Consider the following 27,849-nt stretch of genomic DNA (forward strand, 5'->3'; position numbering starts at 1 on the left):
GATGGTGATGCCATGGGTCCTGCATTCCAGGAAAAGGCTCCTGTGCCCATTCAAACCAGTACAATGAACAGAACAGCTTTGTTTTTCACAGGTTTAGAAATGCTTTAAAAACGGTGTTTATCAGTCTTTTTTTTAAGCTTCAGATCTGCTAAGATTCCATCCTTCCACCTGGGTCAGAGGATGCCGTGATTTATGCTAAGCTGTCATCAGACGGCACTCCCCATTTTTCATGTATAGTTATGAATGCAGCGTTAACTAGATCAAACAACAAAATAGAATCGTGCATCACTCACCGCACGCGCTTTAGAGTCTGCTGATGAATAGGGGAGGCCATCTTTATAATTTGTGCACCAAGAAAGAAAAAAAAAGGGGGGGTTAGATTATAGCAATAAAAATGGAAATTAAAGGGATGAATACAGCAAATAGATTATGCTATCATTCCAGAGCAGACAGCGGAGAAGTCACAGTTGCCCATTTATGTTTTGACAGTTCATGCATCAGATGAGATTTGCAAAGAGGGGTACCACTGCTTAGGGAAAGTGGAGAACAGAATAGTTGCTGCTAAGTGTGAATTTAACAGTCCATTTATTATTTGGGCAACTTGCGTTTGCATAAGCTGGCAAGAAAGCCTTTTGCATAAAGAAAAAAAAAAAAAATTCAGATCGTGCAGGAAAAATGCCGCAGTCAGGCGTGTTACCTGTCGATTTCTCTCTCTCTTACAGTGGTCCTAACCAGACACCTCAAAAGAAAATTCAAAAGCCATCAGATAAGGTCTCCTAATTTCTACCAGAGTTAGACACAGGCTGACGCAGCCTTCTCAGCAGGTCTTACAGTCTCCAAGAGGTGAGCAGTTTAAGCCCACACGTATGACATCCTGTAAGATTCAAACATGCCCAGGACGGTTCCCGAACACAGGAACGTGATTGTCTGAGTCTGAACGATTGTGTGACTGAACCTGGCCCGTCCCAGCCTGAATGCTTCCCACACAAATGCCCCCGGTGATTTGGCAGCTGGGTCAGGGGCTTTTCCCAAGAGGCAGCCATCCCATTTCAGGAGCTAGGACAGCTTGCTCACACAGAAACAAACTGCTGGGTACCAGGCGCTCGCAGTGCCCAAGGGCCTTCCCCATTGTGTATAAATTCATATAACATAAGCTGTTATCGACACAGTCTCAGTTTACCTCCCAGGAACAACTGTATATACTCGCAGCATGCTCAGTCCTTTTGGGAATCTTGCTAAGTTTTAGCTTCTGCAATGTCCTACAGCTTGAACTCTAAGCCTAGTTAGGCACTGTGAGGAAAACAAGAATTTCCATTTTATTATTCAGTTCTGCCACTCTTTATTTTTACCGAATTACGACTGAGCTCTGTCATAAGGAGCAGGAAAAAAGTATCTTCCGTCCTCCTTTTTCTGGACCACTGTTTTATATATTTTAATCATAACTATTATGACTCCTTTCCTTTCTAAGGACACGGTCCCAAGAATTTTAATAACTTTGACACGAGGTCTTCCGTGTCTTCCCCAAGTTCTCACCGGTTTTGCAATAAGCTTTCTTACATTAGGAGCCTATTCATAGCACCCTTTCTACCTTTGCATACATCATCTTTTCTGTGTATTCTTCTATTTTTGGCTTTACGCACCTCTCTTTACATCAGATTGAAGTTTTCCATGAACTTCTGGCGCTGATATTGCTAACTTATGGCACTGTAAGGTATAGAAGTTGATTAAATTTTCCCCTTCAGTGACGTGTCAATTTGCACATCTTGATGCTGACTCGCAGAAGGACTTGAAATGAGCTAAATGAATGGGCCACATGGCAGCAAATGCATCTCCGTGGTTTTTTCTCCAGTTTTAACTGTGATTTGCAAATTTTCTAATCTTCCTTCCCAGTCAACTCCTTTCCAAATCACAAATGTACAGGGAGTTCACCCACTGTGAGCTGTTTGTGATGAGACATGATCATTTAGTCCTCTGTTTTACCTTCTGTTTCCCAGCTAATTTTTAATTCATGTCATTTCTTTATCCTTCACTTGCTACAGCTTAATTTTTCCTAGTAACCTTGTGCGAGACATTTCAGAAGTCCTGTGAAACCTCTTGCTAACACGTTTTCTGTGAGCATGCAAGACACAGACACCGGAATGATGTCTAAAATAGAGGCAACTGCAGGTTTCATGGTGACAAAGCACCTTTGGAACTCGGAGAGGAGGTAAATCTTGCGTGCATCTATTCAGGTCCTTGGGGGGTTTCCAGTATCCATCTTAAAGGTACATACGGGCAGCGTAGGTTCACCTGTTCTTTTGCTGACCTTCTTCAGTTTTTTCTCCCCTTTTCTCGCTTTCCCAGTTTTTTAGGAGACAGCAATCATAATCCATGCCTCTCCTCACTTCCAGGGCTCCCTGTGTCTGTAGGTTGAATCCAACTTCTGTGAGCATAGGGAAACAGACCAGGAGAGACCAGGTTAGAATTTGCAGGTACTGGAGAGAGTAGTAAAACCACTCCTCTCCCTGCTGGAAACACCGTCTGGAGCCATGTTAGGGCTACACTGCCTGTTTCCAGAGCTCTTTCACCAGTGCATCACTTAGCACACCTAGATATTTCTGGCTCCATCATTCTGATGAGCGAGCTCCTGGCTTGTAGATGTGTGAAGTCTCACTCCCAGCTTGACAACTACAACTTATACTACTCAATTTTGCCCCATTTCTACTAATCCCTTCCTCAGGTACTTTTCACACAGTGCCCCAAGCACCCCTCATACGCATAATATATTCAAACGGCAAATTCAATCACGAAGTAGATGGAAAAGAGCATTTTCCATTGCCCTCAAAGCTGCAAGCTTTCTTAAAATCCCCATCCACTACCTGTTACTTCAATCATCCCTCTTTTTTAGAAACTGCATGTTTGCAACCAACACAACCCTTTTACACGTGAACATACACTTAAAATCTGGCAGCCCGTTGCTTTGTAACTCAGCAGTCTGTTCTAGCACGTCTTTTGATGTCCTTTAAAGATAATAGCTCGACTTCATCACTAAGGAAAAAGCAAGCCTGTGCTAGGTGTATCCCTGACAGAAAGCTGATATCAAGAACTTCAACTTCCCTCTTTCATCTATTGATCCCTACTGATAGGGCAGAGGCGATGAAACTGGCTGTTCTTTATAAAAGACTGTCGTCTTCCAAAAAACCTTAGCTATTTGCTTTTTGAATGCTATTTTAGCACTTCTCTCCCCACACATTTGGAGTCCTTTACTGAAGTTGATGGGACAAATTTCCAAATTCTTGAGAGGTCAGTTTGCTTTAAGAAACCCCTTGCATCTTGATGCTTGGCCACATTGCTTTACTTCCAAGTTTAGGGCTTAGTTTAGAGCTTTTTATTATTATTGTAACAGTACACTGCCATTCTCAAGCAGTCTCCTCCACTGCAAAAAATAATTCCTCTACTGCACTGCCCACAAAACCTTACCTACTGTATAACGTGCGTGCCAAGACCAAGCATTTGATAACATCTCCTTGGGTTTCCCCTTACCATTATGGTGAAGACGTGTACAGTAAAAACAACTGTTTGTACAAAGACCCTTTGAAAAGCAGACTTTGACTCTTACTACAAAACAAAGGAGGTTCCTGAACTCTTTAAGCTGGTAGCAACTGTTTGAATTGCACGTATATCATGTGCCCTGCCTCGTCCGGGCAGGGTGGCTCCAGCCAGCCTGCTCTCTCCTGAAGGACATCCCTACAGCGGAAAAGGGAGAACACAACCACGTCAAGGCAATTCAAACAAAAGCCTTAATTTAGTAAAATTGTCTGAACTCTTAACGCTGTCTTTTGAGTACACTGCGCAGATGGCCCACTGTCAAAATCCGTATCTCACTCCGCTAGCTGAAGCGGTAACAGCCTGCAAGTACTATTTGAGATAACGAACGTGACAATATCCCAAGGTACAGGTCATAGCCGCATTTGTGTCTCGAGGCTCTAAAAATCTGCTCTGTCTGTGAACCTGCTACAGCTGCAAGAGCTGGGCAGAGAGTTTCACCTGGTGAAAGCCTGCCTCATCCTACCAGTGCACGCGGCAGCTTGTTCTTCTGTGGCTCCACGTTCCAGACGGCACCTCAGGGATGCTTAAAACTAATTTATCATCCAACTAGGCACAGTATGGGCTTAGCAGCAGAACGCGCTGACATCTCTACTTTGGTACAGGGACCACTTTAAAGCTGCTGCCACAGCTTAAAAGGAGAAACCGAGTAGCAATAGAGGCTTCTCCACATTTTCTTGAGCACACAAGGGCACCTGAGGCACACATTCAGCCCTGTCCTTACGCTGCTGCCTGAAATGTTACAGGCTCCCGTGTATCACTGCTGGAGCCCTGCAAGATGAGAACTAGACTAAAATTCTTCCATCTACTCTTTTTCTACACAAAATCAAGCTACGAGAAAAATGGGGAGAAAGGAAGAGATAGGTTAAAAGGGCTGGCAGACCCATCAGAAAAGTGATGACCAACACAGGGAAGGGGATGGAAGTTCTCCAATTCAGACAAGTTTCACACCCTTTTTTGAAATTGGTATGTGGGCAAATCTCCTTTTCCCCAAATTATTTTAAAATTACTGGAAGAGAGCTTTACATTCCCTGTCAGAGAGAACACCTGCAAAGTAAACACTCTTTTATGTAATGGAGACCAAAAATACTCATACACAGGAGCTTTGCGCTTGGTGGGCTCTACCTGTGCAGTAACTCCTGCCAGGTGACAGAGGAATTGCTTAAAAAATCCTAGCGCTTCCCACAAAAACAGGCATGTTTTCTGCCAGTACCATAATGTACTTCTGCACTCATAAGCACTGCAAATCAAACCAAACCAAAGGTGTGTCAGGGGCAATTTTAGCACCTTTTTTGTATAATTCCAACAAATGACGGTACAGGTCAGCACTGGCTTTGACCTTCAATGGGACACTAGCACTTCATGAGACACTCATAGTAGCCCATCAAGCCTATTTTATTTTGCATTTTCTATGGTAATGTGAAATATTCTTCTGCAAACTAAGTGCATATATACACCTTGACTGTTTTACAGGAAGAGAGTTTAAAGTAAGCACAGTGTAATTAAATGCCAGACGGTGAATCTATTTTCTGTACTGCAGTCTCAGACAAGGCTGTTTCTAGCCATCAAACATTTTTATGTCTTTTAGAAACAGAGATTAAAATAGGCTTTAACATAATTGGAAGCAATGATCTAATACTTTCAGCTTAAAGGCAGCATTATTGTAGCTATAAAATAGGTGAGAACGCATTTAAATGCTGAATAGAACAGGTTTGTTAACTCTTGCTCAGGTTAAAGTTCTACTGTGTTTAAAAGATACACTATTTTTTTAATAAGCATATATAAAATCGCCAATGACATTAAAAATAATAGTCACCAAGTCTCTTAAAAATGTTCAAGAAGTGAAAAACTTAGGAAGATAAAGTTTTGCCTGGATCACATAGTTTAATAAGAATCAAACAAATGGTAGAAATTTCTCACGTCATTTATATTTGATACAAGTACATATACACTAGTGTGTGGGCACTTACAAAAATATAAATAAAACCCCCTCACATTTTCTTTAACAACAATTCTTTAAACGTAGTATAAGAACATTTTACTGAACGCTTATGTACCAGGCATTACAGGAAGGTATTATAGTAAGAAAGCTTTATATTTGAACTGAATTGCTATTCATATTTAGGCCTTTGCTTGAAGCCAGTACAACTGTTGGTAATCACCAGAGATGCGAGACAGGCCTGCTCTTAAACCGCACCGTCAACGTCTCACCTCAGTGTGCTGGTTCCAAGCAGAGAAAAAGGGTAAGAAATTAATATAAACCAATTGCCAAAAAATTTAGCAGTTCATAACTCATTTTCAACCTGAGTAAGACCAATGAAAACAAGTTGCTTTGCAGCAACCAGTATCAAGGTTAAACTATGGATTTCTTTCCCACTCTCGATAAGCAGAATTCAAAGCAATAGTTCAGGTTTAAACCCAGGAAAAGTAGAGAGGTGTATACAGAGACTTAGTCTGAAGTTTTAGAAGTCTGTTTCACATGGAGGCCTCCACAGACTACCTAAACATACCTGACTGGTATAATGCAAAGATCCCACACAAGATACTAACTTCTCAAACTGAAAACAATTCCTACAAAATTGAGTCTAGGCTTGACAAGTTTCTAACCAGGTCCCTGAAATCTGTAACACCCAGCAAAACATCATTGCTCACTGCCTTTACTGCTAACATCCGAAAACCCCTGAAACTGTCCAAGTGTTAAATACCCTCAAGGTTGCTGCATGGGATTGATCTGCCCTGACACTTAACAGAATATAAAATATATGCACTAGTCCTCCTTTGTCAGCAGCAGGCATTTCCAAAATGCTGTTAGACTCATAAACATAGGCATCTAAAACTGGTCATAAATCACTTCCTGGAAGTCTTTTACTTCTTTTCACCAACAAGAAGGGAAGCCTTAAGTGACTAGACTAGATTTTTGTGTCCAGAAATTATCAGAGGAAACCTATGCTACAGATGGAAAAGAGCTAGAGTTTTGTCCAAATCCAGAGGCTGTTGTGATAAGAAAGGGATTTGGGAAGTGGAGGTAGACAGACTCCCAGGAAGCAAGCTATTTAAGAAATTCCAGCCGTGTATTGAGGGACCAGGGTGGTGGTGGAAAAAAACATTTATAACGAGGAAAAAGATACACAGACAGTTTTCTTCAGTTTAATATCAGGTGGTGTTATAAACTGCTAAAACCAGACATCTTCACATTATTACACTTGATGCACCATAAAACAGGTTTATGTTACAGTGTAAGATTCAATGTTACAAAACTTGCAGAGAACTTCACACAGAAGTCTTTATTTTTTACCCCTTTTATTCACATCCAAACCCAGTAATTCTTATCTGTGTACAAACGGAGTATTTTCTTCCATCTTCTACAGCTGCTTTCCAACCAACCAGTTCTAAACATCAATACCAACATCGGTAGTGGGAAATCAACTAGAAAGTGCCACCGCGGTCATTCGTTCAAGACACACACACTTCTTGCTGGATAGCCGGTTGTGGAATTTTACTATCCTCTGTCTTTTCCTGCCCAGGAACTGGGCACACAGTCTTTCGTTTGAATAACCGTAGACTCAACCGTAACAAGTCACTGTCCATTGCTGCAGAATTTGTGTAAGTTTGTTTTGTTGCACCCTGTTGAAATTAAAAATGAAAAATAAAAAAAGAAAGAACTGAAAAGAGTGGCTTTTAACATGCAAGCTGAGAAATTAACCTCAAGTACTCTCAATAATTAGAGGTTTAATCATACATATTCACTAGAAAAGACTTCAAGAATTAATGATTCTTCTATTAGCATGCAAGATCATAAAAGCTGTAGTACAAAAAAATGGCTAGAATATTTTTTCTTTCAATTTTAACTTGGAAGAACAGAATCTTGTAATTCTTATAAAAGTACATGAATCTTGCGCAGGAGAATTATTCAACAATTGTCTTTGAAATTGTATTTTAACCTATTATTTTTATTATGTATTCTCTAAATAAAGAAAATGTATCTCCAGAATTTAAACCCCAAAATGAGAAACAGCACCTACCTCTAGTCTCAATCTTAATCTCTCATCCTAAGTAAAAAATAAACACCCTACAACCTCTTTAAATTAAAGTCTGTTCTCCATTATTTAAAGGAATAAGTCCACTCCAGAACAACAAACACAAAAATTATCAGCCTAGAGAAATGCTTTGCATAGTGGAATCTGTGTTTCCACATTTTGACCAAGCACTGTAAATGAAACACGTGCCTTTTCATTCTTCATTAGCTGCTTACGAATTGCAGAATCCCTTCGAAAGCACAGCGCTTTACAGCAAGGACCCAGATTACTGAGAAGACCTGCTCTCTCTTCTTTTCGTAGAAGTGCAGCCATGTTCAAGGCCCCCAATTCATGTTCAAAAAGGTTTTCTGCATCTAGAAAGAATTAATATTTGCAGAGATCAACATATACATGGTATTTCTGAACAGCAATATAGAGTAATATGAAATTCCTTAAAGTTTTACTATTTGTATTTCTGCCTTCTAAACAACATCAAGGTTTGGAAAAAAAGGACATTGCAGTTTATAAAATAATCTGAATAAATCCTTCGCCATTTAAAGGGAAGGACGGCTACCCTTGTATATAGTGTCAGCACTGGAAAGCAATATTGAGACAGCAATCACCAAGAGGCCTAAAAATCAAGTGACAGCTCTGGGACAGAAGATGGGGGTATCATTTATGGTCAGACATGTGTGACAAAAGGTGTTTACTACTAGCGTTAATCAGAAAGCAGTCTAAGTTTCACTTCTCTGCAAGACATCAGATAACTATACCGGTGTATGGCTATGCAGAAGTGAAATATGACTATGTAGAATAATTCTTTTATCCGTGGTGGATGAACCTGGAGAACAAGTCAACAGATACTAATGAACTACCCCCTCCTAAAGGCTCATCTAAAGCATTTGTTAACAGTACTCAAAGTGGCAGGACTAGTCCTTTAATACATTTATCAGAAGAAACAGGATGCAGCTAGAACACTTCAACCACTTTAACAAAAGATGGACCCTGAGGTAAGTCTTGTTCTGCGACAAGTCTGTTTCTACGAAATGCAGACAGAGGGAGTACACATGGCTGGACCGCAGCTCATTGATTTATAACCCTTTTACAATAAATAGGATGATTATGATATAATTGGGGAAAGGAAAAAAAAAAGGTAAGGTATGTAGCTGAGTCCAATCCAGCCACCTCTATATAGTAAAACATTCGATGTTTAGCAGAGAATTTAACACCTAACTAGAGACACCAGCAAACCTGAGGAAAATTACCAGCTAAAAGCAAAGACTGCTACAGCAATTCGGCAGGATGCACACAGAAGAGAACAAAGTGCATTTTTAAACCACTCAGAGAATTTGGATAAAGCTGAGTAAGACTAGTTTTTAAACAACATGAAAAGAAACAAAAAAGTTACATGAAATCAAGGGCAGGTTAAAGAGAATTGCACTGAAGTAATCAAGACAACCTCAATGGACAATCAACACAAATAAGTGAGAAGACACAAAAAGGCCACTTCAAAGGCAACACTGACAGCTTGTACAGTCTGCCTAGGTGCCAGATGCTGAGTATATCTGGCAACTAGCATGTCCATATCCTTAGAGGAAACAATTCCATATAATAGACAGAGGGTAAGTCAGCTACAAATCTCAATTCCATCACGTACTACAGATTTTTGGTAACGCACACTGAATACCTAGCTCAAATTCATTCACTTTTCAGGGCACCATATTTGTGCCTTAGTTTAGAATGTAAGTGCTGTGGCTGTGTAATCACTGCACAAGGAACCTTCACCTAGCAGATTACAGAGGAAAGGCGCACACTTGAAAGCCTACTGGCAGTTCCACATGTAGCAACTTTGATGTGTGACAGACTGCACACACCAACGGGAAATCAATGGAAGCACTTCAATCCCCCTCCCTCTCCAGAGGAAAGTTCTGCTGAATTGGAGTACACTTAAGACGGCCCAGAGGCAATGCTGGAGAGCCTCCTATTATCACTATGGACTTTCTGTTTACTTCTAGAGAAGCATGCAAGGACTGCTGAGGTTATTTCAGGTATCATTTTAAATAGCCAGGTGGAGTGATTCTGCACTGTAGTTTCTGTTGCAAGGAATCCCTGGTAAGAAGCATTGAAGTATACAGTAAAATTAAAGCTTACAGGGAGAAAGACATAGTTCATACCTTTACTGTATCAGACAATTTGCAAACTCGGGAAGACTCAATATTGTATCAGTTACATCGGTTACGTGAATTCTTAAGCGTAAGAGCTGAGATTTTTTTTTTTAAACCAAAAGAAAGCTAATGCTGCATAGAAAGAGCTGCAAATATTGCAGTGGGACATTTACAGTACTTACTAATACCAACTACCTCAATTACTAACACCTGAAATTATACTATCTATGATGTATTAAAAATGTTTGCATTTAATTTGACTTTAAAAAAAAAAGTAGAAGTAGTACCAATAGCCCACAATTAATAGTTATACAATTTAAATGGCTCAAGCAAGCAGTGACATTCATGGAGATTAACAAGACAACTGCATAAAGAATAATGTTGCAAAGAATTAAAAAGTATTGTTTCAAATTAAGAACTAGAATTTAGAGTAAAAAAAAACAAAACCAAAAACAAAACCAGAAAAATCTGCTATTCCCTAAGAACAGGGGCTCCACAGATACTATTCTTTATAAGCCATAACTTCCTCACATTTAGATCCTGGAATAATTTCCATAGAGATCTTATAGAAAGCAAATGTTTCATAGTCCTAAAAAACCAATTCTACCATGCAAGTTGTTGCAAGCAGCTCAACTGGTTCCTGGGATGCCAAAGGGAAAAATCAGTATTCTCTCTCATGCAAAAGCCCTGCTTACACTACAGAACTGTAGTGAACAGCACTGGTACAGTTCATGCCTAGTTCATGCCCGTCCCATCTATCATGCATGTCTTATGCCACACACTTTGTCCAAATGCCAGATCTGTGTATTATTTAATTTCCCACTTGAGCAGAGACCTAATATACAAATTTCACTTAGCTCCTTCATTCTGACCCAAAAACTTCTATCTATGCGTTCTGGAGAGGATCCTCAGAAGGAAAATAAGAGGACATGCAGAGGACATTCACAGAAAGTAAGAAATCTTATTTCTTTCTCGCAGTATTACTGCTAATTCACTACAGAAGTTATTTAGCTCTCCAAAAAACTGCTAACACACTTCAGGCTAAGAAAGCATGAATGGTCTCACAAAAAGAATATTCCACTAGCATGAAAAATTGTGTTTAGGCTATTATTCAAGACCTCCTCAACACTGCTGGAATTAAAACACTAATTTGATTGACATGCAGCTGTATTACATTTCTGTGATTTTCACACAATACTCATTATACACTTTCTGTGGTCTTGAAACTTAAAATAATGAACTAATGCACACTTCATAAGGACTTTCACTAAGTACAAAAGACATTTAATCCCTGCAGAAACAATTACCTTTAGGTTTCTCTAACACTCTCTGGCAAGTCTCTTTAATTTTGGTGAAGAGTTCTGGTCCTGCCAATCGCTTGGAAATGCCAACTCTCAACATAACGGCACCTGGTGTGAATTTTAAGAGCGCAGCCCCAGGCTCCCGTGGTTCTTTTGGCTGCTTTGGCATAAGACTGGACCAATCTACATCTATTACATCCACAGGATCTGCAAAAACATTGACAGAGAATGAGTTATCGCATCATCATCCCTTACCACAGTTGATTAATTTCACATACTGTGTACATCCTTGTCTCCTAAAAGCATTATATTTGATGAATATTGTTCTGCAGTTCTCAAAGCCAGATCCTTGGACAATTCAGGTAAGAACATCAAAACTCACTTAGATTGGTGAAAAAAGAAGCATACAAATATAAAGTTTCTTGGATTAAAAAAACCACCCCTAATATCTGCTTCATTTTTATTGCAACCCCTTTGTGGAAGGCTGCTCAGACCCTGCTTAGCCAGCAGATTTGGACACATCACTTAGGCATTCACAAAAGTCACAGTACAACTAAACGTGTTATGACAGATCCAAATTAAATGCTTAAAAAGCTAGTATTTCAACCCTGGATGCTGGATAGTTTTTTTTAAAGGACAGATATACTATTTATTGAATAACCATACAACTGTCTAGTACGTTTATTATAGAAAATATGAACACTGATCATATAGCCCAGATGACCCAACTGAACTTACGACAAGTAGAAGATTCCACGCTTCCCAGTGCATTTGGGAAGCACTCAAGCATGGATGAAATCTGTTCATAAAAATATCAGTTCCAAATAACAATCAAAACCAAATGGGATAAATGAAAACATATTTATAAAAACAGAAAGCTTACCCTTCTAGCTATATAAAAGAAGATAAATATTACTTCACAATACAGTTCCTGGTACTCTTTACTTATCTCTATACTTCTCAGGCTTACCTGACTATTACAGAACAAAAGAGAATTACTGAGGAGCATACAAACTGCATTCCTAATTCAGAAATACTGTCAACATCACAATAGCATTATATGCAAACTGTTCTAATCTTTATATTCAAATAATCATAAAGGGGTTTTGTTATACTTTTACCAGGCATCTTCTCATCCTCCTGTTGATCCTCCCGCTTTTCAGCATCACCTGCCAGAATTTCATCCAGTTCATCATCACTGATTGGCTCGTATTCTCCAGCACCAGACCCCAGTGACTGTACATCATCAATCTTTGCTTCATCTTCTCCTCCTACAGAGACAGATACACACTGTAGCTTTAAAGCAATCATTCTTGTTTTCTAAAAATGCTTTAAGTAGCCTGAAAACAAAGAGGTTCAGCAAACTAAACTGTTAGTTTTTGGGGACAAGTATATTCAACGTGAAAACAGGTATTAACTCATGGAAACAGAGAAGTTATTTCTCCCATGCACAATGCGGCAGTTTGAATTTTACATATCAGTCATTTTTTTTGGTGCAGCATTAGTCAAACTGCACACAGAAGGCCATATTCAGAAGAAACATATGTTGATCATCTGTATCTGATCTGTAGTTAATAATACAAATCTAAGTTAGCGCCGCAAAGTCTTTCAGATGTTTTTGCACATGAATCCAAACTCAGGATTCAGTCCAAAGGCTCTTCTACAAGAGAAAGAAGTAACAAAACCCCAAAATACAAGAAGGTGCAAGATATCCTGAATGAAGGAATTATTCACAGAGTTTTAGACTCTTTGTGGAAGTCACAAGAAGAGCTTTTAGAAAGCCATGCCAAACTTCTTCAGTTGTTGTTACACTCCTATCCATCCATGTACTATATGCATATACAAATACCTGTGCTGTATGTGTAAACATGTTCCTTAAAACCTGTAAACACAAGACAATCAAATGGTGCATTTTGCAGTTCATTAAAGGAACATCTGAAGGTATTCTCTCACCTCCAAGACTGAAAGATCTGATTCAAGCATTAAGAAACCCTATTGCTCTAAACTCGGGCTTCCTTAGGGTTCTCCGCCACGGTACTTGCAATGAGTGGTGCCACACAAACTAGATAGAATTTACTGGGGTTGTCCCCTGTGGATGGCTATTCTAATATCTTCCAGCTCCCTTATCCAGAAGGGAAACTGCCTGCATTTTAACTTGTCCCAATTTTTTTTTTTTGCTTGCCTTTTTAAAAGGTACAGAGGGGGAAGAAAAAAAAAAATCACCTCAATTACCCTAAAAATCAGCATGGAAAAAGCAAGTAAAAGACATGCTAGCAGAGCGTAAATTAACTACTCGGACCACTTGGCAGTGCTTTGGAGAAAGCATTTAGCATCTTGGGCATTATTTAAACCCACTCCTAGAGCAAAGACATTAAGGTTCAAGACATTATTACATCCTCACACATTTGTCCAAGTAAATACCAGATATCTCCTTAACATCATCAGATTTGGAAACTGTATTTAGTTTTCTAAAAAGTTTTTCCTTTTTAAAAGGAAAATAACGTGATCTGTACTAGATATCATTTTGTGTCTTACGATTTTAAATATTCACTGCCTGTATGATCTGTCTTCTGCCTCCACACTGATCTACCAGATACGCTAGCTCACCATAACTACTTGCTTGGACAGCACAGATGAACCATTTAAAAAATTACTGTATGAAGCAAATAAAATAATAATCCATAATCTCAATACATGATTAAAAGGATTACTTTCTCAATTTTGAATTTCAAATCCAAGTTTGATAATTTCTGTATTAAAATCCTATCACTGCCTTTACTGCTTTTTTGCAGAAATGTACTTTTATATTAATTCTGCATTAAAAACACGACACACTAGTCAGCCAAAAGGAGCAATGTAAACAGGAGTAATAAAGTAATGAAAGACAAAAGAGTACACTAAACCTTAGAAAATCATAGACATGCTATATATAGTGTGCTTTAATAAAATGGAATGTCATCTAATATTTTACAAAAGACATTTCTTTTTCTAAAAAAATAATCCTAAATATACCATAACTTCCTACAGATGACAATTTTCAGAGAATTTAGAACAGAAACTCTGAAAAATACGCAAAAGAATACACATTAGAACACTTACAAGAAGTCTGCTGAAAGGCTATATCTAAGAACACATTTAACGTCCACAGCCTGTTTAGTTATAGGTGCCCTCTTGGAAACAGATAATGTACCTAGGAATAGCCTTTCACCAACTCTTTTCTGAAGTTACCACATTGTAATCTGTGGTAACTTATTGCACTGTTCCTTCCTTTAGCTTAAAAATCGCTGAATTCTATCTGTTACAGCAAGACGGAGCAGACTTTTCCCATGCTCACTCCAAATACTGTCTTTGACAAGTGCTTCCACTCCACAGATAATCTCCTTAAATGTAATTTTCTCAATTGTACCAGTCAACCCTAATGACCACTTTGCAAGTAATCAGGTAGGAGATATAATAAGTAATAAATATTCCTCATCATCCTCTCCAGACATGTGATTTAACTGCCCAAATTAACAATGAACACTACAGATAATTCTTACTAAGAATGCAAATATGTTGAGACAATGTCCTGTTATTTTGTGTAAAATTACAAAAGCTTAATTCATTTCTCTTTCTGCTTCTGAAGACTATGGACTTCAGGTCTTACCATCCCAAACATCCAAAAATTCCAAATCCTACAATGCCTTTTTTTTCTCTCAACAGATTTTAGAGAAGAAAACTCCTGCAATCACCAAAAAAACCCAACTTACTGAACATAACGTATACCAGTGACTCTGGATTTAGACTCTTGCTTCTTTTACGTTGCTGATATACTTTATAAGCACTTCCCAAACTCCCTCTCCATACAAAGCTCAAGCAGTCTAACCCATGTGACAAACTCTTAAGACTTTGTCCAAGTAAATACCAGATACCTCCTTAACATCATCAGATTCGGAAATTGTATTTAGTTTTCTAAAAAGTTTTTCTTTCTTAAAAGGAAAATAAACTCTTAAGAGTTTGTCAGTGTTTGCCTCTTACTTTATTTGTTAATCCTAAGCACGCTTTCCCCAGTACCATTAGGGCCAGCAAATGGAAGCCGCATTTAATAAGATTACCTCAGGAAAGCCATTTTTGGACTGTTGTGCCAAGCCATCCGTACGTTTTACCTACTAATCAGACAATCATTTCTATGATAATTGGGTTCTGCAGAAAAAAACTCCAAAGAACAGTTCCAAGTCAACACTCATTTTTTTCACTCATTATCTGTCACTTCCAAACTAAGAAATAGATCTTATAATGATATAACAAGGCAATCAAATGTTGGTGTTATTCTTTAGCAAACTACATATTCAGAAACATTACACCTTGCAAAATTATACCTCAGATCATTTATGTTTCTTTGCCTCAAGACTTCTTTAGAAATTAACAAATAACACTAACATTAACACAATTAACACTAAGAAGATGCTCATCAGAATTCTCTTTTATTGTGTCTGCTTCCACAATAGAGAAGCTGGAGCCAATATGCCTTTTAGTAGAAAATTATTCTCATACAGCTCAGTTCAGCACCGTACTAAAAGGGGAAGAATAAAATATTTGACAGTCCAGATTATTTCCCAGAATATCTCACCTTCTAAACTCTCTACCTTTTCGGCCTCATTTCCATCTTCAAAACCTTGTAAAGGTCCTAAATCTTTGTCTGTTCTTTCTTTTTCTGAAGCCACTGAATCCCGACAAACACCATCGAATTCCTTTTCGTGATCTCTGTCCAGTTTTGTTTCACTGTGTTTTGTTGATTCTTTTTGAGAGGAGATATCAAGAGTTCTGTCTCTCTCTCTTTCAGCAGTATCGGGTAGTTGTCTGTCTCTCTCTCTGTCCAGCTCCCGCCTCTTCTCCCTTTCCCTCTCTCGTTCTCTGAGTCTCTCTCGTTCCCTGCTCCTCGGCCAGTCTTTGTCCACATCTCGGTCCCAGTCTCTCTGTCTTCCCTCTCTCCTGTCTCTCTCTCGTTCTCGATCATGTTCATGTCGATCTCGCTCCTGAAGCCTTTCCCTGCTATCAAAGGACCCAGATCTGGAATGGACCTGACGATCTGATTCAGGAGAACTTCTTCTTGAACTGTGGCTTCTTGAATCTTGACGATCTGAATAAAATATTTTAAATATATGCATGACTACAGCATGTAAATGTAATACCATTTTACTAGACCAAAGATTCAGGTATGAAAATGTACTTCTCAAAAGCATCACCTTCAAATTAATAATGCCTTCAGATTGCCTTTAGATTTAACCTTACTTAAAAACATAAGTGTTGTGGTTTAACCCCAGCCAGCAACTAAGCACCACTCTATCCCAGCCAAAGCCAGGACAATAAGGTATTTCTCCCACTCCAGAAAAAGATTTTTAGTGGCTACTTTCTCACCTACAGAGGTCTATGACAGAAGCCAAACTGAAGGTACATCATTTTAACTCAGAAATTCAAGCAATGAGGGGGGATGGAGAGGGGGAAAAGAATCATCTCAAAATTCAAAATTTTCAAAACATGTCTTCTAAAAGCTATGCCTTGGCTAGCAAATGATAAATTCAGAAAAATAATTTCAGGTATGTAACCATGAGGAGAACAGAGAGCCAAAGTGCTTTAGGAGGAAGATATTTTCCTACTGATGCTGTTTAAATTCTAAAACATTTTACCCTTTTTTTTTTTCTTCAGGAACTACACAAATAAAAAGTCAATTGTGATTATTTTGATTTGTAACAAAGATTATTTCCATATGCATTAAAAGTATGCCTTGCAAGAACCATGAGAGATTTACCTCAGTAAAAATAGCTCCTGAGATGATAATGGATGTCTCTCCCAGAGAGAAGACACATTTTCATTTTGCATAGATTTCAGAATTTCTGTATCAAAATTAATGTTAATAATGAATTTAAGAACATTATTTAGATGATAAAACTATCTCAATGTTCTGTTAGCACAAGCATTTTCTCTTTCTACGAGTTTTTTTTGTCCTACAAATTACTTTATTTCCCAGGCAGCATGAACTGAATCCGACTGAATGTTTTGGTGTAAACAAAGGGGTAATCCTGCCCACTGAGGATCAGCTCTTCAAATATGGTAACACCTGCAGGAATCTCAATTCACTGTAGTTTTACAGTGAATGGCAGAGAGCACCTCCCTCTCCCTTCACACTAACTGCAAATGAAAAGAGTATGCAGCCATGCAAGAATGATTTGGGATTTGTACCTTCACACTTTTATATAGAACGATAGGTCAGTCTCACTAAAATGTATCTTATTACCTGAAGATGTGCTGCGACTGGGTTCCCCTCGTTTCAGCTGATCAATTCTGGACTTCCGTTCCCCAGTGATTTCTAAGCTTTTCTTCTCTCTTTCCCTGTCCCTATCCCTGTCTCTAGAGCTACTGTGCAGGATCCTCTTCCGTCCAGTCTGGTCATCTCCACTGCGATGAGCTGACTCATTGGAAGGGGATCTAAGTCTGCTTGAGGCATGGCTCCGATTGCTACCAAGGCTGCTGCTGCGCTTCTGATCCACAGGTTTACGGTGTGGTCCATCGTCTATAGTAACATGAGGGGCTTCCACCTTTTCACCCCTTGTCCTGTGACTTTTTCTATGGGAGTCCTCAGTGCTTCTTTCTGGAACAACAATGTCACCGCGATCAGGAACATCTTCATCTGACCAGTCACTAAATGTTGTATCTTCTCTTTTTTGGGGGACTTCTGCCACAGTTTTCTCAGGTGGTGCTTCAACCAATTCTTCTTTTGTTACAGGGGGTGTTCTTGGGCCTTTCTTCTTTTTATGATGTGGAACAATTTCTTCATCAGAAACTTCAGAATCACCCTTGGACCTCTTCCGCTTTTTCTCTACATTTTTCTTTTTTTGACCTTTCTTGGGAGAAAAGACCTGGCTTTCCTCAGTTGTTGATTCATTAGTGTACCTTTCCACCCCGCTGTCATCATCTTTCTTCTTCTTTGTGGCCTTTTTCTGTACTTTAGATTTCTTCTTGCTATCATCATGCATTCTATCAGAAGCATCTCTTTCTTCAGAGGGACGGTGTCCAAGATGTTCCTGAACCCTGGACCGTGAGCCTTCTGAAGCATCTGGTTGCTCTCTTTGCTTATCTGCTGAAGAAACCCTCTCTTTAAACTCTGATTCTTCGTAACGCCGGGAACTTTCCTTTCTGTCCGATTTTCGCTCGTCTTCTTTCCAGCGACTCTGCCGCTCTTCTGTAACATGAGAGGGGCTCAGTGACCGAGATTCCTGTGGCCGCACAACCTGGCTCAGAAGTCTGTGCTTCTCATCTACAAAATGGGAAAAAGCATGTACTTGTATTGCTTAGGAAGGAGAACAGGTAAACGTTTGGTATCTTGTGCATGCAAAAAAGTGTCAATCAAAACAAATAATCCATTATTTCAGTTACATTTCTTAAGTTTTTCTACTGCTGCAGCAGCAACAGACTATTTCCATTTTGGCAAACATGCATCTTAAACAACAGATGTGGAAGCCACTATCACCTGGCAGACGTAACATATAGTGACAGAATGAAGACAAAAAGACAAACATATAGATTAAGAAAAACGGTGTTGCTCATAAAAATAAGGGGAGGAGGACACTTATAAAAACTTGCCCCATGTTTTTTTCTATTTAAGATTGCAAGTTACTTTCCATAGGCAGAGGATAAGCTGGATCCTGCTGCAGAGATAACCAACTCCTACTTACTTTTATCATCTCCACTGTTATAAGCATCACTATCAGGAGAGTGCTCACGGCGACGTTTGGGTGACTGACGAGGACTTGGACTGCTTTCATTTCTGTGACGCTTCCTGCAGAACAAACATGTACAGTCAAATTTCTTCAGGATTCTTTAATGAAAACATTCAATAATTGAGTTTATCATCAATACAATCCCTGAAGTCTAAGCACTTCATAGAGAAGACAACACATCTATGGATGCCAGGAAGTTTTGTAGCTTTCTAAGTTGTTATTCCAAAACTTTGTGTATCACTGTAAGATACCTTAAACTAAAACTCTAACACGTAAGACAACTATCTTCTTAGCGAAAAGTTGCGAAAGACTACTCAGATCAATTTTTTCCTGTGGCAATAATCCTTGCAGTGGGTTGATCCCAGCTGGCAGCTAAGCCGCCACTTAGACGCTTGCTCACTTCTCCCCTAGTGAGATGGGGGAGAGCCCGTACTAGATGATTTATAGGGATCCACAATTCTCTCACACAAAAGCTACTTCCAAGCAAAGCAGCCATTCAGGGCAACACTGTTTTGCTTGTTATTGATGGAACAATGAGAATTTTATTGTACTAAATGAAAAGAATCAGCGCTACACACTTAAAGGAAGCACCACACACTTACTCGGGATATTGTTCACGCCCTCACTGGTAGCCTTCTGGTATTGAAAATCTAGTAGTGCAAAAGGTAATGTATGTTCCACAGAAATTTAATGAACAAAGTCATGAACCTTGACCTAGTTAGCTGCTATCTGACTTGCCAGGCTTCAAAAGGTACCAGAGTCCGCTATTACGCTTCCAAGAATGCCTGCATTATTAAAGACAAGGCCACACAAGTATACTTAGAAGGGAAAATTACATGGTCTGACTCAACTGTTAATTCCTGAGTAGTTCCACAATCCTGCACTAACAAAGCATCAGATTAACTTCATCAGCAGAGTACTGATTTTGGGGCCACCAGTACGTGCCACACAGATGCAGAGGAGACATGGCTCAAGACCAGGCCTCTGCATAAACAGGGTATGTTCCTCCTTATGATACTCCCCTGCTTACTAACTTACTGAAATCAACAGTAAAAGACTGCCTTTTTTTTTTTTTTTTAACTGAAGTAACATTCAGATCAACTCACTTGGATTTTCTTTCCTCATGGACATCTCTGGAACTTCTTTCTTCTCGGATATCTTCTCTCTTATCCCTGCGATCTTCCCTTCCTTTTTCTTTGTCATCCCAGTCTCTCTGGCGGTCTCTTTCTTTATCCCTGTCCCGACCTCTCTCCCTTTCTCGTTCCCGCTCTCGCTCTCTTTCGCGCTCTCGCTCCCTTTCCCGTTCCTCCCGTTCTCGCTCTCGCTCCTTCTCCCTCTCCCTCTCTCGTTCCCTTTCCCTGTCATGGTCCCTGTCTCGGTCACGCTCGCGGTCCCTGTCTTTGTCCCGCTCTCTCTCCCTCTCCCTTTCCCGAGCACGATCTCGTTCCAACTCTCTTTCCTTCTCCCTTTCTCTTTCCCGGTCTCTCTCTCGTTCCCTCTCTCGGTCCCGCTCCCTTTCTCGCTCTCTCTCCCGGGCCCTTTCATCTCTCCTATCATCAGACCGATCTACCCTTCGCTCTTCTCTTCTTTCATCCCGTTCGAGGTCATCGTTTCGTCCTTGATGTCGCACTGGTGAGCTTGCTCTCTGATCTGTGAAGAGAGTCAGGTTTGACTACTAAATGCTAAAGGGACATACACCGCTTCCACTACAGTGGTAAAAATCCAAGAGCTTTTGTTTTGACAATCTAGATATTGGTTTGCATTAAATCAAAAGGAACTCCCTGCAGAAACTTGGAAATTCTCTTTTGGGAGGGAAAAAGACAAATTTTGAAAGATTTTTTCAATATTTAGGGATATAAGGATTTCCTTATTTTAGCCAATTATTTCCTAAAATAAGGCTTTCCTTATTTTAGCCAAAAGTTACTACAAAAATTTTATTTTCTACCAGATTTTTCTGAATGGCTTCAAAAGATAATTATACGCCTCACAGCCTAGCTAATACTATTGCATTATTCAATGATTCAAAATCTGGTATAAGGTCTTGAAAAGCTCTGAATGACATACATTTGAAAATGAAATATTAGGACTTCTGTACAAAAATTTTACTTCCTGAAACTGTTAAGAGTCATGGGCTTTACAAGAACTCACACTATTTATAATACATAGTAAAAGTTACTGCAAAATAAGAAGTAGTAGCCTGTCTCATCACAGAAGAGATCCCTCAACAGAAATACACAACCAAATCCATGAGAAAGGGAGAGGCAAGGATGCAATACAGGAAGCAGAACTGCTGGAAGTTTCCGTATGTATTCATTGCAGAGCCTTACAGTTTTAGAAGCTGAGTTTTTCAATGTTCAGACAGTGAATTAGAGTCATGGAGAAAACTAAATTTATATAGAAAATGACTGATCCAAAAGGACAGTGAACCTGATTTATCTAATGGTATTTACTCTCCACAGATTTACCTGCATTTTGTTATATTTTGGATATTTTTTTAAATATTTCTATAAATTTTGACCACTTTGTAACAATCTCTATGCTGATATTAGTAGTATTTGAATCACAACAAATCAATAAAAATATTTTTCCACAATATATATTAAAAACACTACACAAAAGAGCAAAAAATGGCACAAACAGAGGTTGGTATTTTTCGATCCATTACTCTGGGGCTGAGTGCACTTCACTGTAAATTGAGACAATGTCCACCAGGGGCAAGCAGGCAGAGTTTGAATGGGACTAAATCAATAAAACATGCATTTCCATCAGTTTAATCAATTTTCATCTCTGAGTGAATTAAAAATGACTTAATGTTCCCCTGCTACCAGGTAAAATTAAAAGCAAACTTGAGTGACATTTCTGCCATGGATGTAACACTTCTTTTTTAAAATGGCAAATCATCAGTCCATGCAACTGGTTCCATAAACAGGTTTCACATTCTTTCAACAGTGCCTATAACATTATAATACGATTTATTGTGCATACTAAGTATTAAATTTTATACAGAAGTTTTGTAACTCCTGTTTGTTATGTCAGTTTTGGTGACAAAACATCTACATGAAACTGTTACATGGATCAAGATACTGGAAGTGTATTAGACAATTAAGCGTGGATAGTCAGCACTTCTTACGTGATTTCATTATGTGAAGTGCTGTTCCAGTGGTTGTTTGGAACACCTACATATTAGCCTTAGTTGAACAAGGACAGCCCAAATTTGCAAGCTTACATTTTAAAATCATACTAAAAAGATTCCTTATGTATCATAGAACTAAGTACCAACCAAAATCTATCTCCATTTTTCTCTCAACGACAAATGTTAAAACTGCGGTCTAATAATGGAAACTATGTCTTGAATTGTAACTTTGAGGAGGATTTACTATTACAAAAAGCGATCTAAATTTTTAAGGAAGAAAACAACACATCTTATCTCCATTCAAGCTCTTTACATTCTTCCCCCCAAAGGGAAACACAACCCATTCAAAGCAACTTGCCTTCTAGAAATTTATTTTGTTGTGATGACATATTTTTACTTCTAAGGGTTTTTTGCTGTTGTTTTTTTTTTTTTAATGTTTTTCTTAATAAATTAAGAACTCTATATGATATGAAAAGCACAAATTACATTATAATATATCTAGGATTTATTTGGGCTGGGAAGGTGGAAGAGGTGAAAGCTAGTCTGCAAAAGCCAACCCCCAGGACACATTCAGACTGCAGGATTTTTCAGTGGACAAGAAAAACGAAGCCTGGAGATTAGGTTTGTTGAAATCCTGCCCTGAAGATAACACAGAATCTAAAGCAGAACCTTTCACAAGGACAAGCAATAATAGATACGTTTCAATGGACCAAAAAGCACCTCACAAAGTAACATACAAAACGCCTCTTTAAAAAACCAAACTTAAACAACAGCTAGAACCTATCTGTCACTTCCAAATCAAAACCCAAGATAGAAAAAAACCACCCCACTGTAATTTTATATTTATTCTTCACAGCTCCTCATTTAATTTCCATGCTGTTTTCTTTTGCCCGACTCCTCCTGTTCTCTTAATTGGTGAATAATACAAATATTTTCCAGAGTGAAGGTTGGTATTAAGTTCCTTAGAGACAACACAGTACTCTTTCAGGTGCAGAAATGTGACATCTTGCATACTATGTCTAAAAGAACAGTCTTGCATACTCTTTCTATGATCACTGGTATCTGTACCAACGCTTACTAGCCAATTATTATTAACCACAACAAAGCATTCATCAATATTAAATTCCCCAGGCAATACATTTTTGAATTAATTATAAATTTAAACTGTCACTTGCTTTAGCAGTAAGTAGTCAGTAAGTCAGTCAGTCCAGTAATCAGGCCTTCCCCAAAACACACTCAAGTAATTTACAGTGCAAAAGTATTATGTTTCTATACAGACAAAGAGAACCAGTAATGAAATGCAGTCATGACTCTAAACTTACAAGCGTATGCATATGAAGTGGAGGAGGCAGCAAAGAGGAGGAAAAAATGTTTTACACTGAAGTTGTACAATGAAATTTCTTGAAGTTTAGTTTGCTTAAAGACTACTTGGATGAATAAAAACAGAAAGTGCCAAAATCTAGCCATAGGAAGGGAGAAAGGGCATAGCATTCATGCATACACTGCCAATGACAGATCTTACTACAGAAATTAACTTACATCAAGGATGTCAGTGTGCCATGTCAAATAAGTTATTTATGAATGAGTGCTATGGGGGTAGAACAAGGAAAAAAAAACGAGGGAGAGAGAAACATACATACACACACATTTGACTACATATGTATGTGTAAAAATATACATTAAAATACCTCTTTCTCTGTTGTCACGCCTGTCCCGTTCACCATGTCTTCTTTCAAAGGAAGAATCCCTTGCTTGTTCTCGACTGTCATAGCGATCCCGATCAGGGTAGCTACTCCTTGATTCCCAGCTGTCATGGTAGTTTCCACTACTGCTGTGACCATCAACCTGGGATCCTCTAGTCCCCCGACTTCCTAATAGAGATGTATCAATATAAAAGATGAGTTTCCACATGTAAGGAAATCCACTGATATTTTATACCAGCTAAAGTAGTAATTTTTAATAAACTTGAATTAACTGCTTACGGAAATAGAAATTGCAGCTTCAAACTCTACTTAACCAACAACTCTCAAATTTCACATTTTAATTGTAAAGTTACTCTTTTCAAACCGCAAACTCAAGACTTTCTAAATCACCATCCCCTGGTCATAGCATGAGGTCTTCTGACTAGGAATATAACAGTCCAAAAGCCAGTTCACATTTGTTATGAGTAGGATGTAAACTTATAGACAGTGCAGCAGGAATAAGAAGAGAAAGTAGAGATCATTTTTCTTGTAAAAATTGTATGGCATTTTCCTAATGAAAACATCCCAATAAGCCTGAGAAAGCCAAAATATATTTACTACAGATGATTAAAAGGGGATAAATGAAGCTGTTCTACAAAGTGCATCAGGCTTTCAAAAATACTGCCAAAGGTTAAAATCCCACTTTTTTTGGTCAATCAAGAAGGGCAGGGAGGTGAAAGATAGTTTTCAGGTACTTCAGACATACAGTTGCTTTTGAGAGAAAACAAAAAAACTGTTGCCCAGTACTTTGAGACACACTGCCCCCTACGAGTCTTCCACTACACATCAGCCTCTTACTTGTGTTTGTAGCCCAAGGGAAAACCTAGGGTTGCAGAAACATTAAATAGAGTGCTGTAAGGGTTAGGGTTTGTTTTAAAATGGGATAGCTGAATACCAATGTTATGCGACTTTAAAGAATGGAGAACACAGAAGTGCTATAAATTTAAGCAAGTGTTCTAATTTAACGACAATAGAATTGAACATAGCTTTAAAAGCATGAACTATTTGGCTGCACTTCCATATCAAATATCAAACAACATAGCATGAACGTCAATATTCAATATCCGATGATAGGGACACTTAGTAATTTTTTAAATCACTCAATACCCTTGTCAGATAATTCTGGACCTCTGCCTCGACTTCTGCCAGTTCTATCACTTCTGCTCTCATTTCTGGAGTCACTTCTGGAGTCATTCCTTGTTTCAGCACGAGAGCTCTCTTCTCTGCCATGGGATCTTCCATAGCTGCGCGAGTCCTCCTGATACTGGTCATCCTTTTTATGAGTGTCGCGACTCTCTCTGTCTCTGTAGTCATGGGAATCTCGTGTGGAGCGCGAGTCTCTCTGATCACGACTATCTTTGGTATCTCTGCTATAATCCCTCGTATCTCTAGAGTCTCGAGTGTCTCTGGATTCCCTTGTCTCCCTCCGATCTCTGTTGTCTCTTGTCTCCCTCCGATCTCTTCCATCACGAGACTCTCTGTCATCTCTATGATCCCTGGAGGTACTCTGCTCCTGGTCATAATCACGATCATCTCTTGTTTCTCTTTCTTTTTCCCTTTTCCCTCTAGTTTCTGTAAAATGTTTAAAAGAATGTTATATACCTAGCTTAATCAGAGCAAACAAAAACTTAGCACACAAATAACACTAAATAATACAATCAAAATATACTTCTGACATACACACAGAAAATCAAAATTAATATGTAAGTAGGAGAAGATCATGTTTGGTATCTACTTATACATTCAGTAAGCTTTAAAGATCTTTTTGTGAATTTGAATCTGTACTTTACAAATATTTACCTGTTCAAAAGACAACAAGTATAATAAAAATAAGTTTCAAACATATTAGAGAGCAAGCACACTTCAATAATTTTAAGGTAGGATCGTTTCTCCTCCAGTCAAAGATTCCTTTTTTTCTCCACACACACATACACACTTTCAGGAAATTTGTGCTATATTTAGACCACTTGCTTTTAAGATCTCAATGCCCTGCTAAAGTCTTCCCTCTGCCCCAAATTACATATTTATAATGTTACTGCTACAGGAAGGTAAGTTTACAGCCAGTCTAAGAAAAGCTGACATATGTACTCTTTGTAATCTGTCTCTTGAGAGAAAAAGCATGTTTGCCCATCACAAATTGCTCAACCAGCTTTACAGATTTCCAGAAGGAATGACTCTTTCTTGGCACACACCTCACTTAATGTCAATTAAAAAGACAATAGACAGAGCAATAGTGAGGACTGGATTAGCATTTGGGCACCTCACAGAAAAGAGTAATAGTTACTTACAAGTATCCTGCCATCACTCAGCTGATCCACTAGTATATGCCTGATACCAAGAGAAGATCACTTACCTACTGACACCAACATTGCATTACACAAGAAACACCTAGACAGATGCCTACAGGATCTTTACAATCAGCTGAGCCTACATAAGCAGTCCTATAGGAATACTCCATTGCACAGTTCCTGAAAACAGCACCACCAGCACAGGAACGATAATACAGCCGGTATTTTCTTCACCCCCTAGCCATTGGGATAGGTGCAGACAATGCCACAATTGGAAAATCAAGTTTTAAAATGCATTTGCAAACAAATAAAAATTATTCTGAAGTGCTATTTTTTATTCATACCATCCCGCCTTTCGTGGCGCCTATCATGAGACTGTGAAGTCCGATCACGATCATGTCTTCCCTTTTCTCTTCCAGGAGATCGGTGTCTTGAAGGGCTTCGCTTCCTCTGAGGAGAAGAGGAAGAGTGTGGGGGATAGGGAGAAGATGATCGCCTTGCAGGCGGGGAAGCTGTCCTTTGATAGGATGGAGAAGGACTTCTTTTGCGGTGTGGGGAAGGAGAATGTCTTTGAACAGAGGAGCCTGACTGTGATGAAGAGGAGTGATGTCTGGAGGATATGGGAGAATGATGCTGACCTGGAGAAGCAGACCTGCAAGGAAGAGTTAGAATAGGCACACATGTAAAAACTTGATTTGAAAGGTTCTTACCATACCCCACAAAAAAGAGTGATTAAAATAATTTGTGCATTCTCTACCCTTGTCTGCTGAAAATAAGCGCTGTTTCTATAAAACATCAAACTAGTCTTCCCTCAAGTGTACCAAGGATATCCTTTCAAAGTATGAAATGGTTATAGTTTATTTAATATCCAAGTACAAGCTGTCCAATCAAAATTATATTACACGGCTACCAGAATGCTTTCCTGAGGAAGGGAGGGAGGAGTCAGGAAAAAAAAAATTATCTTCTCCCCCACCCCAAACCAAGAACAATTTTTTTCTTCAATATAAAATGCTTTTTGGAGTTCATGGTAAAATTAGGCAGATAACTTTCACGCTAAGGGGAATTTTTCTTCTTTTGTTTCCAACAGCATTCAATTTTTTAGAAAGCAACACTGTCTCCTTCTTGTGGACTTTTAAATTCTTTCTTTTATTATAAGCCTGGATCCTGAAAACCCATATGAATATCTACTTAAAATTTTAGCAAACATTAATGTTTACACAAACAGGGAAAACTCGTATCTAATAGAATAAGAAAAAGTATACAAAGAGTCTCTCATCTTCAAAATCCCATCACTAAACTAAAGATCATTTACACAATAGTAAACAAATTTCCTCATAATACGTTATCCCATGCACAGTCTAACGTGGACAAACACACACTTCAAGCCTTTGAGCTCAGTGGTGGTTTTTTTCCCGTATCAGCATCAAAGCAACTTGCAAGTATCTTCTCTCATGAAATAGGCATTGCCCTTAACTTCCAACTCCCTTCCACTTCACAAAATTGCAGAGACTCCAAAGAGAAGAGCAGCAGTCAGAAAAACCACACATGGACAATACATCTTCAAAAATCCCACTTAATTTTAAGTAATTTAGTTTCCGCTTTTGAATGTCCATTTACAGTGTTGGTGACTTCAAATAAACATCCAGATCATACAGATGAAGATCTCAGTTTCAGGTGACTCACAAATGAGGGACTACTTTACCAAAGGCAGTAGTACCTCCCTGCAATCTTCTGCAATAGCTCAGCAGTTGGTAAAGATATGTATGTAACACAGCTTTTGCTGAATATCTTGCAAACGTCACAAGAGTTTTTTTTCTAAGGCCTCTAGAACTGGCAGGATGATATCTTCCTTGAAGCCTCCT

The 27,849-nt window shown here is 38.8% G+C and overlaps 1 protein-coding gene across 12 annotated transcripts in view; it reads right to left on the bottom strand.

Moving 5' to 3' along the window:
• Positions 1-5,488: 5,488 nt before the first annotated feature.
• Positions 5,489-27,849, bottom strand: part of ZC3H13 (zinc finger CCCH-type containing 13) — a 48,516-nt gene continuing 26,155 nt past the window's right edge. For 9 of the 12 annotated variants that reach the window (XM_075139539.1, XM_075139535.1, XM_075139503.1 and 6 more), the window contains 11 exons: positions 26,332-26,639; positions 24,807-25,271; positions 23,646-23,828; positions 19,931-20,474; positions 18,780-18,883; positions 17,342-18,361; positions 15,677-16,186; positions 12,183-12,338; positions 11,074-11,274; positions 7,812-7,975; positions 5,489-7,209 (listed from right to left, as the gene is read on the bottom strand). In XM_075139539.1, the coding sequence (XP_074995640.1) occupies positions 7,039-7,209; positions 7,812-7,975; positions 11,074-11,274; positions 12,183-12,338; positions 15,677-16,186; positions 17,342-18,361; positions 18,780-18,883; positions 19,931-20,474; positions 23,646-23,828; positions 24,807-25,271; positions 26,332-26,639 (3,826 nt within the window). In that variant the 3' untranslated portion in view covers positions 5,489-7,038. The remainder of the gene's footprint in view (positions 7,210-7,811; positions 7,976-11,073; positions 11,275-12,182; positions 12,339-15,676; positions 16,187-17,341; positions 18,362-18,779; positions 18,884-19,930; positions 20,475-23,645; positions 23,829-24,806; positions 25,272-26,331; positions 26,640-27,849) is intronic. The other 3 variants (XR_012671938.1, XR_012671936.1, XM_075139521.1) reach the window with 3 other exon arrangements.

This window comes from Calonectris borealis, chromosome 1 (genome assembly GCF_964195595.1).
Source record: "Calonectris borealis chromosome 1, bCalBor7.hap1.2, whole genome shotgun sequence".
Lineage (NCBI taxonomy): Eukaryota > Metazoa > Chordata > Aves > Procellariiformes > Procellariidae > Calonectris > Calonectris borealis.